The sequence below is a fragment of the Terrapene carolina genome, unplaced genomic scaffold, assembly GCF_002925995.2.
Source record: "Terrapene carolina triunguis isolate 2854851 unplaced genomic scaffold, T_m_triunguis-2.0 Scaffold552, whole genome shotgun sequence".
Classification (NCBI taxonomy): Eukaryota; Metazoa; Chordata; order Testudines; family Emydidae; genus Terrapene; species Terrapene triunguis.
In genome coordinates, this window is record NW_020664903.1 from 1635295 (window position 1) to 1646041 (window position 10747).

The 10747-nt window shown below is 60.2% G+C and overlaps 1 protein-coding gene across 1 annotated transcript in view; it reads right to left on the reverse strand.

Annotated features, from left to right (window-relative positions):
* Nucleotides 1–8284, reverse strand: part of KIF21B (kinesin family member 21B) — a 32323-nt gene extending 24039 nt beyond the window's left edge. Inside the window, exons 1-9 of the mRNA XM_029913245.1 lie at nt 8258–8284; nt 7622–7771; nt 5572–5706; nt 5193–5348; nt 4657–4772; nt 3719–3914; nt 1903–2092; nt 1675–1738; nt 254–475 (exon numbers count right to left, since the gene is read on the reverse strand). Coding sequence (XP_029769105.1) covers nt 254–475; nt 1675–1738; nt 1903–2092; nt 3719–3914; nt 4657–4772; nt 5193–5348; nt 5572–5706; nt 7622–7771; nt 8258–8284 — 1256 coding nt within the window. The remainder of the gene's footprint in view (nt 1–253; nt 476–1674; nt 1739–1902; nt 2093–3718; nt 3915–4656; nt 4773–5192; nt 5349–5571; nt 5707–7621; nt 7772–8257) is intronic.
* Between the last annotated feature and the right edge of the window lie 2463 nt (nt 8285–10747).

Consider the following 10747-nt stretch of genomic DNA (forward strand, 5'->3'; position numbering starts at 1 on the left):
TGTGGCACGTCAGAGGCAGAGCTGAGAAAAGAACCCAGGAGTCCTGATTCTCTCCTGTATGGCTTTGGCTTCCCAGGGATGGGGCAGGACAATGTCTGGACCAGCAGGGCTGATGGGGGCTGGAGGGTGCCAGGGCTGGAAGCCAAGGGAGCATCCCAATAACTATGGTCCTGCCATAATAATGAAGAGCCAGGGGTGGGAGCACCAGAACAGCCCCCCTCCCCCCCATCCCCAGCAAGGAGTTGGCCATCACCTCTTCCTCCGCTGCCTGGTCTCCTTCTTCAGCCGCTCCAGGTCCTGCTTGGCCCGCTGGAGGACTTCGGTGGCCTCTGCCTCCATGGAGACCACGGGGCTGCTGAGCGCCCCCAGGCCTGGGCCTGGAGACGAGCCCAAGGAGTACGGGGGCCTGGAGGAGACCCGCGACAGACTCCGGCGGAGCGACTCGTTCATGGCTTCGCTCTCCAAGAGCTTTGTCCTGGGGATCGGAGGGGCTTTTGGTTACGGAGATCTGCTGCCCTGGGCAGATGTCCAAACACCCCAGGGGAAAAGACACCCCCTCCCCCCAACCTCTAAGGAGGGGTGACCGGGAGTGTGTGTGTCTGGAACCTAAACTGCCCTCGCTCAGCTTGGTCAAAGGGGCTCAGGGCTCTGCTCCCGGGGAGGGGTGCTGCAGAAGGACATCGCAGGGAAGGAAAGCTGGCATGGCCACCACTAACCATCTGCATGCCTCTTGTGGGAGCAAAGAGTCACAGCAGATGCCACTTCACGGATTTAGTGCCTTCCCTTAGATGGCAATGCAGCCCAGGCCTCGTCACAAAGGCCCCAGGGCTTCCCACCAGGCCTGAACGCTAACGGGAGAGAAGCAACCCTATGGCCGACAGCCAGTTCTCAACAGCCACAGTGATACGCTGACATGGCAGCCTAAGGGTTAATCTTCAGCAGCGGCTGCGCTAGACACGGTGGGGCACCTCTGTTTTCTAGCATTATGGACAGGGGTCTGGATCCTCAGCGGGAGGGGGGTAAATCGGCATTGCTCCAGGGACCCCAGTGGGACAACGCTGATTTTACACCAGCTGAGAATCTGGCCCAGAATGAGCGAGGGGATTCCTGTCTCCGGGGTTGTCAGTTTCCCCAGCACGAAATCCACATTTATGAGCAGCACTAGCTATCAGACTGCATTTCAATGTACCCCTGGGAGGCATTTAAGTCTGGATCAGCCAAGGCTCCAGAGAAAGCTTGGGAGCACAAGGGCCGGACAGGACGCCCTACAGGATGGAGACATTTCCATCTCGAATGTGGGGCTTTTATTTATATTTCAGCAGCACCGAGAGAGACGGGATCAAGGCCCTGTTGTGCCAGGTGCTGCACACACCCGTGAGACGGGCGCTGCCCCAAAGTGCCAACAATCTAAATGGTCGCATCAGACCAAAGGCAAGAGAGAGGGGAAGTGACTTGCCCAAGGTCATTGGCAGAGCTGCGATGCCAGCCTACTATTTGAACCCAGTGCCCGCGGCACCGGGAGCGGCAGAGCCAGAGAGGGAATCTGGGCCTCCAGAGCCCCAGGTCAGCAGCCCCCCCGCTAGCCCGCACTGCCTCTTTGCAGGTCCTCTCAAGCTGCACGCGATACGCGGCCCCCCCAGACGGGCGGAAGGAGAGAACGTGGCCCACGCCCACCTGAGCTCCTCGATCTCCCGGATGTAGTTCTGGATCAGGGCACCGATGGCCTCGTTGCCGTCACCTGGAGGGACAGAATTAGGATCATGGACTAGATCAGAAACTCCTAGCAGCTGGGCTGCCACTCAGCTGCCCTTGGACCTGAGCTCCGGGGTGGCTGTAATTTTCGTGGGACCGATCCGCATGCCCCACCTCGCATACACGTCCTCCGGAAGTGCCCATCCTCACCTGCCTTGGCCAGTATCAAATTGGCCTCCTGGCTCATCAGGTGGGTGACCCGGCTGTTGATGGCATCAATGGCCTCCTGCATGGCCTTCACCCTCATGCGCAAGGTGGCGTTCTCCTTCTGGAGCATGGCGTTCTCCTGGAACAAGTCACTGTAGCCCTCGGCGCCGTCCTCCCCGATCACACGCTTGCCCTGCGGGGAGAGGAGAAAGGGAGATGCAGAGAGGGCAAAGCCACAGCGTCCGTCAGCCCTGGCCGAACCCAGCCGGCCACGTGCTCAATGGCGCCGCACTGAGGAAGATGGGTAGGGTAACCCTACGTCCCGTTTCGGCTGGGACAAGTCCCTTTTTTAAGCCATGTCCCGGGCGTCCCGACTTTTTTTTTGGCAAAAGTGGGCATTTGTCTCCAAGGGCAAACGGGACAAACACCCAGTTTTGTCAAGAAAGTGGGGTGCAGAGAAACGTGGGGGGGAGGCCGGGATCCAGCAGGGGGCAGGCAGGGCTCGGGTGAGCAGCGACGCCAGCCCCAGCCTTTGGGAAATAGTCGACCTATCCCATATGTGCTTTGCTGCTCGCCCCAGCCCTGCCTACCCTCTGCACAGGGAGGGGGGCTCGCGTGAGCGGCTCAAGCCAGCCCCACATGGGGGGAGGGACTCAGGCGAGTGGCTCGAGGCAGCCCCGTGGGGGGGGGGGAGGAGGAGGAGGGGCTCAGGCCAGCCCCACGGGGTGTTCTGTTTTCCCTGTGGGAAATATGGTCACCTTAAAGATGGGTCACAGCAAGAGGAGCAGGGAAAAGGTAGAGACAAAAAATGGCAGGCGTGCCCGTGGGAAGGCCGTGCTCAGGGGACGGCAGAAACAGGGAGCAGCTGACATGCTGTAAGTGCCTTTTACTCAGGTAAGGTTCTGATCTGAGCCCCATGATGGCAGGAGCTGAGCACCTCCCAGTTTAATGCATTTACCCTCATGCACCCCCAGTGGGCAGGGCAGTGCTCTGACCCCGTCTGGGCAGATGTGGATTGAGGTCCTGAGGCTAAGGGAGTTGCCCAAGGTCACACAGGGAGTCTGTGGCAGAGCAAGGACTTGAACGCAGGGCTCTCAAGTCCCAGGCCAGTGCCATGACCACTGGGCCATCCTGACTCTCGGGCTGGGGAGATACATGACTCAGTTCAATAGCAACCTCTGGCTGCTTAAGGGCTGGTGCTCATGGGAAACCAGTCCAGACAAGCTCAGCATGAAGCAGGATGTCTGATATGCCGCACAGGACAGGGATATAAAGCAGGAGGTGCCTTCCCAGCTCCGAAAGATACCCTGAAGCCTTCTCCCTGTTCAGACATGACATACAGCCCTTTAACAGCCTATCTCGCCATAGTCCCTTGCATCCTACCCACAAACTACAGCACTACTGAAACACAGCCATCTCTGGGGTGGAGCCCAGTGCCACAGCATACACCACACCCAGGAAGGCATGGTGCTGGCCAAGGCCAGCAGAGGAGTAGCTGTACACACAGCATGGGGCCAGATCTGTGCAGGGGAGGCAGAAATACTTTCCCCATGCCATTCGAGGCTGTGTTGCTACAGCTGGGATTTGAACCTGTGACAGCGAGGAGTCCAGGTCATACCCAGGCTTTGTACATGCAAGTAGGTCTCCCTCTAGCAGCCAGCCCCAGCAACCACAACAGCCTGCCACAAACTCAGTTAGTGGAGTTACTCCATTAGCCCAAGCGGCAGGGGCCGGCGTGGAAGGTCCTGGGTTCGATCCTCGCTGGTGACCCGAGTGGGCCGTACACACACGAGGCTTCACCTGCTCAGCCGCCCCTTACCGCCTTGTACTCCATGAGCTCCATCTGGAGGCGGGCGATCTCGGCCCGCAGGGCGCTGATCTGCTGGCTGGTTTTGTCCTGGTTCACCACCACCTTGTTCTTGATGTTGCGAGCCCGGTTGGCGTACTTGAGCGTGTTTAAGGTCTCCATGAAGTCCCGGTCAGAGGGGCTAATGCAGGCGATCATGATGGTTTGGCTAGGGAGGACAGAGAGCCAACGGGGTCAGCTGGAGCTGCCATCAAACAATGCAGCACCTGGGCCACGTCAGATCAGCCAATTCCAACGCTGGCACATGGGTGCCTATTGGCAGCTCCAGCCACAACCCCCTTTGGCCTTTATTTACTTTATAAACGGGGTGTGGGCCACTTCCACCCTGGGCCGGCACAGGCTGGGAGTGTGGCTCAGGCAGCAGCCTGCTTTGCGCTGGCAAAGAGAACACTGGGTGGCCTCCCCTGCTCATTACAAAGTGGTGTTCAGGGAGTCGCCACCCCGGGCAGCCCACGGCAGGGCATTCGGGGCATCACTGAGACAGGAAGGGGGAGGGATTAGAGCAATCCCGTGCTGGGAAACTCAGCTGCCAAGTCCCAGATCACGAAGGGCTCAGACGTATTTTGCAAGAGCTAATTCCACGAAAGCTGCCTAATTGCGTCTGGGGCCCGGGACCAAGAGAGCCGAGATAATTACCTTTGAAAAGTCACCATGGAGACTCCACCGGACCCTCAGCAACGCGCCACCCCAGGAAACCCACACGGCACTTCAGGTCCATCCCTGAGCCCAACCGGCCCTCCTGTTACTCAGAAATCCCCCACCCGCCTCAGGCAACACTCCCAGGGTGCAGACCCAGCGAGGGCACAGCTCTTCCATTCTGAGTCACACACACCCAGCTGAAGCTGACACCCGCTGGGTGACCCCACGCCCTGGCTCAGGGTGCCTGTTACCTGTTCCCCCCAAGGGAGTCCTGGAGGAGCCGGGTCAGTTTGGAGTCTCGGTAGGGTACGTGCACCGCTTTCTTGCTCTGATCTCCAAGGGCGCTTATGACGTTTCCCAACGCCAGCTGCCAACAAAAAACGGAAGGGACTGAGTTTTCCCCCCGTGCTGGGGAGGGCCCCTCCCTGTAGAAAACAAAGTTCAGGGTGATCAGAGCCACCTCTTTCCAGGGAGCAGGGGGCTCTGGACCAATGCACTAGCAGCCAGTCAGTGCAGCTATATCAGCCAGCCAGTGTGCAGCCCCTCTCCTGCCTCCACGTTATTCCTGAGCCCCCAGATCCAGGAATCTACCCCTACTGGGGACAGTGCTGGGTAGCGCAGCTAGTGGCCCCATCCCTCACCACTGAGTCCACCGCGCGACCCCTAGTGGTGACCTGTGGTGGCTCAGTCTGGGAGCTAGTGAGCCAGGCAGGGTCTGTCTGTGTCCAGCAGCCCCTTTATATCCACTGCAGCCTGTCCCAGTCTCCTCCGCCCGCTAAGAGCCTACCAGGCCGCAGTTGATGGAGATGCCCTCCTTGGCTCTCTCGCCCGTAGCTCCCGTCCGCTTCAGCCTCTCCGAGCCAGCCAGGTCGACGAAGTGGAACTTGGCAGTGAGGGTCTCGTACTCGCTGGTGGCCTGGGATCCCTCTGGAAGGCCAGTCACCTGGCAAGCAGACAGGCTGCAGCGTCAGCGCCTCCCGCAGGGGAACGGGGCTTTATCCCTCTGCTATGATAGATCCCAACCCTCCCCCTCGCAGAGCATCCCGCTGCGGCTCCGCTGTCAACCAGCACGTGGCAGGGAGACGTAGGAACTAGCCTGACAGCGGCTCACGCCTGCCGTGCTGTGGGGCGAAGGGCGCTCCCCTGTCCCTCTCACGCAGTCTCACCAGGTCGGGCTGGGCACAGACTCGCATTTGGCACAGGTGGATGGTGAAGATGGCGTGGGAGCGGGAGCTCTGGACATTCATCTGGGTGCTGGCGGTTGTGCGGGACAGAGCTCCCTGCTTCAGGCACTGGATCAGCTGCAACAACAAGGAAAGGGTTCAAAGAAATTTCCACCCCAGCCTGCTGGGAGGTGGGGAGATGCCAGAGTGGGGAGGGCACCCTAGGTCAATGTGCCATAGTCACCCTGGGATGGGGGCAGCCGAGCCCCTGCATGGCATGCAGGCTCTCCTGCCGAGCCATCCAGGCCCGGGTGCCAGGGCCCCGCGCTGGGAGATCCCTGCCCAGTGGCCACAGGGAACAAGGGAGCGGGCACTGTAGGGAGACCCCGGAACAGCCCCGCTCACGAGTCACCAGAAAAGCCAAACCCCAGGCAAGAGGCCAGGGCGGAGGCTAACTCAGGGTCTGTGTGCTCGGAGACGGGATTGGGAACCCGCCCATGCACAGCCATGGCGAGTAACGTGACACTCTACAGACCGAGGCCCTGGTGTGCTAGGTGCTGTACAAACGCTGAGAGACCACCCCAGCCCCACACAACTGACAGAGAAGGGACTTGCAAAGGTTACGCCACAGCAAGTGGCCCGGTGGGTAACAACCCAGCTCTCCCAGCCCAGAGTCCTAAGCACTGATCCACGCTGCCCCCTGTGCTCTCTGCTGCACACGAAGTGTCCAGGGGCAGCAGAGGAGGCATTTGACCTCCAGGTCCTGAGGGTTGTTTCTGCTATCCCCAGTGGCTGGGAGACGTTCCCGCTCACAGACAACGCACAGGGCAAGGGCTTCTCCAGGACCAACCCCCTCCATGCGCTTGTGCCAGGAGATACCCACTTGAGGCAGCAGTAGAGACGCGTCCTGGCTTCACGTGCTCACAGTCCTGCCTTTGGGCCTGACTCATCTCCCCTGGGACCAGAGCCTCCTGCAGCGATGCCTGATTAACAAACGGCTCGTACTGCGTGCTAGGCGAGCGATTCCCTCGCCCCGGCGCTACAGGATGGGGGCTGCATTCCCACCCCCCCTTCGCCCCAGGACGCTGCTCCCATGGGAGACAGGTACCACGTGCCAACGACACAAGGGGGCATGGGAGGGCTGGGCATGGAGCCCAGACGCCTGCCCTCGGGTAACAGGGGATGAGCACGTGGGCACTGAGGATGCCAGCGGGATGGCTTTCGCTAGGCCCTGCACCACATGGCACAGAGGGCAGGAGCGGGGGCCTGGAGAGAAGGAAGGATCCAAGCACACAGATTGAAGGGGTAGGGAGTGAATCATAGAATATCAGGGTTGGAAGGGACCTCAGGAGGTCATCTAGTCCCACCCCCTGCTCAAAGCAGGACCAATCCCCAGAAAGATTTTTACCCCAGTTCCCTAAATGGCTCCCTCAAGGATTGAGCTCACAACCCTGGGTTTAGCAGGCCAATGCTCAAACCACTGAGCTATCCCTCCCCTCTGGGGACTGGCAAGGAGAGAGTTAACTCTGTCCAAGCTGGGCTCCCTTCTTGCTGCAAGGGGGGCTGCTGAGTGTGGGCAACAGGAGAGGGCTGGGATCAGCAGGGGGACAATTCTCCTTTGAGGGGGGGCTAGTAGAGCAGTTTTTTTGTGGGGGGGAGGGAAAATCCATTCACAGTCCATCCCCCTCCGCCCCTCCAGACCAGCTTTGGGACCAGGGGCACAGTTGTACCGCGAAGCCGCCACAGGAAAATCCAAAGCGTTTGGCATCCTGGTGCAGTGCTCTGATGCCACCCAGGGGCGCATCAGCCGGGCACATGTCAATGCCACACCCTGAGTGTGTCTGTCCCAGGGTGGCAGCAGCCAGAGCCTCGGAGAGCTGGCTAGGAGAGCTTCTGCCCTGGGGCTGGGGCACGCTAGCGCCTGACTCCCCTTGTCGTCACTGGGGGCTCTGCCCTTCACAGCACCCGGTCCCTCCATTCTGCCCCTGCCCGCTCTCCGGCGATCCAGAGCAGCCGACCCCCCCGCAGCAGCCAGGTCCCGGGCGTCGCCCACCTCATCCTGGGAGCTGATGAGGCGGGAGGTGACGCCCGTGGTGTAGATGCTGCCGCTGGCATCCTCATGGATTTTGATGTTGGACTTGCGGTGGCGGGAGTCAGGGTCCCGGGCACTGTCGAACAGGTCCAGGATCTCCTCGTTGTAGAGCTGTGGGGGAGGGAGACAGGGCAGCGGGTTACTGGGCGGCACGAGGCTTGCTGCAGAGCCTCGCACGGGGCTTCACAACTTACCTCCCGCCACTGCGGGGTGCACAGGGGCCGTGCTCAGACCCCTGGGGCCTCCTGGCTCCCTCCAGGTAACCCGACCTCCCCCATATGCCTCCTGGGTCGTCCCCCCGCACCTCTCCTCCAGGTACTCCCAACCTCCCCCCAATGCCTCTTGGGTCCCCCCCGTCCTCAAGGCCTCCCCTACCCAGCACACGCAGAGCAGCACAGTGCCAGCGTGCTGTCCCGATGATCCCTAACTAAGGGCACAGACTGGAGCAGTGAGTTCCCCAAGGCCATGCGCCAAACCAGTGGCAGAACCAGGAATAGAAAGAACCCAGGCATCCTAGCTCCAGGCCATGCCCACTAGGCCTTGCTCTCTCCTTAAAAGCTCTCAGAAAGCAGACAGGAGGCCGAGGAGCCAGCTCACCGCACCTGGCGTTCCCCCCATCGCCATGGCCGTCAGTCACCCAGCACTGTCCGTACGTCTGGGGACCCTGCTGTCCCCCTAGTTATCTGGGACTAGAGTCCGAGCAGGGTAATTATCCAGAGCCCAGCAAGTCAGGCCTGGCCCGCCAGGGGTGGGAGTGGGGGTGTCATCACTGACAGATTGACCTGCCCCGGTGGAGAAAGGGGCTAATTAGGGCTCCGAGCCGGGAGGTCCCCAAAGGCAGGGAAGCCAGAGCCAATTCTGCACCTTGCCCTGGATTAGCTTTGCAAGCAAGCTGTGTATCACCAGCCCAGCTACTGCTCCCCTGCCGGGAGCAGGAGCAACATGGAAGGGGCGAGCACTGAGCAGAAGGCGGCGGAGGAGGAGAAATGAATTTAGTGCAGGTGGCTAATCGGGGGAAGGGGCAAGAACAGCAGGGCAGGTGCATTGAGCCCATCCCAGTCACTACAGGGCAGGAGAACGGGTGGGCTCAGAGGAAGCCCCCTGAAGGCCCAGGTCCAGAGGGGCTATGTAGTGGCTCCTCCTTGGCACAGCAGCATAGAACAGACAGGCTTCACCCCATCTACGATATTAACAGGCCCCTCTTTACCCTAATATGCAAGCACCTAACAATCTACCGTATTTATCCTCACGCCTCATTGTACAGACGGGGAACGGAGGCCAGAGAGACCAAGGGACGTGCCCAGAGAGTTACCTTGGGCATGCATGGCAGAGCAGGGAGGAAAAACCCAGGTCTCCGAAATCCCGCCGTAGGGCTGATCCAGGCTGTGACCCTACACGAGGGATAGGTAAAGTGACCCGGCCGTCCCCCTTCCCCAGCCACCACCTGCAGATGGGATCCTGCCCTGGCGTGGTGGGCGTGCCTGGCCTCCCATTCCTTCGCCCGGCTGGCTGACAGTTCTATGGGGGGCACAGGCTGGGACCTGCCCATTTGCGTAAGTGACGAGAATCCAGCGAATCATTAACAGGGTGGGTGGTGCGCTGAAGTCCCAGAAGGAAGCTGGGCTGGGGCCTCACTGGTTGTGGTGCTAGACAGGCTGCAGATCTCAACCTGGGCCTCTCGCCCACCCGGCCTTCGCCAGAGATGCTGGGAGGCCATGTTCCAATCACAGGGTCTGGGCCCTGGCCCAGGACACAGAGTGGAGCAGTGAGTTCACCAAGGCCACATGCCAAGTCAGGGGCAGAACCAGGGGTAGAAGCCAGGAGTCCTGGCACCTGGCTGGCATTAGGCCCGTACGCAGTTCATTGCAAGGATCCCAGCTCAGGGGCTAGCGGGAAAGCACCGCAGAGCGGCTCTGAAGATAAGGCTAATCCGTTCCACTGTCCCTGGAAGTTAGCTCCAGAGCAGTAAAGCCTCCCCTCTAATGAACCTGCCCGGAGAGGTCACAGGACATGGGTAAGAGCACAGCAGTAACAACAGCACAGGTAATTACCTTGCATGCTGGCAGCCTCGGGAGCTTTAACGGACCCCCACTATCACCCCAACGAGAGCACCTTTTATTCCAGCTGTGCATACCACGGTGCCGAGATGCAGCCACCTCTGGGGTGGAGGGCAGCTATCAGCACACCCCACTGCGGGAGAGGGGACATTGGGGCAAACCAGTTCCCACAGGACTGCGCTACCCTGCTGGGTTTGCAGGGAGCGTGGGTGTTCAACGTGGAGACGACAGGCGCTATAGGCCAGCTGAGCCGGTCCCTGCATGCGTAGTGATGTTCTGGCAAAGCAGCCAAGCAGGCAGCTAAAGAAGGCCTTATCTACCCTGGCCATCTCGTGCAGCTGCAGCCAGCCAGCCAGCCGAGGCGCCGGTAGTGTAGCCTAGTGGCTAGAGCACTGGCCTAGGACTCCAGAGACCTGGGTTCTGGTCTGTTCCCAGCTCTGCCACTGGCCTGCTGGGTGAGTGACTCCCCCCGCTCAGTGCCTCAGTTTGCCCATCTGTAAAATGGGATCATGATACTGATCTTCCTTTGTAAAGCACCTTGAGCTCTCCTGAGGCAAAGCGCTAGATACCAGCTGGGTCTCGATGATGCGACGGTAAAGCCTGAGCTCTGCCTACACTAGGGCCTTCGCGGTCACTGTGATTCTGTGGATCGCCTGGAGCGAGCAAGGCTGGGCACAGCCTGCCGGGGGAATACGAACGGGTGACTCTGAAATAGACCAGAGGGGTTTGTCTGGAGGAAACTCCTGCCTCATGCTGGGACTGGAAGCTCCAGAAGCCCAGACATCTAAGTTTCTGAAACTATTTAACAGGCAAAAATATCCTGACCAGAAAACAGACAGGACACAATAAACTCAGCAGGCAGCCCCCAGCTCCAGCACTGCCAGTGTCATTAACCCTTGCAGTGCTGGAGTCTCTGCTGTCGCCCCAGCAGCCTCTGGGCTTTGTCAAAGCTTCTCTATAGCCGAGAAGCTAGCATCTGCCAGCCCGGCCTTCAGACTGGACGGCTTCTGGTGCTGAACCTACAGAGCTG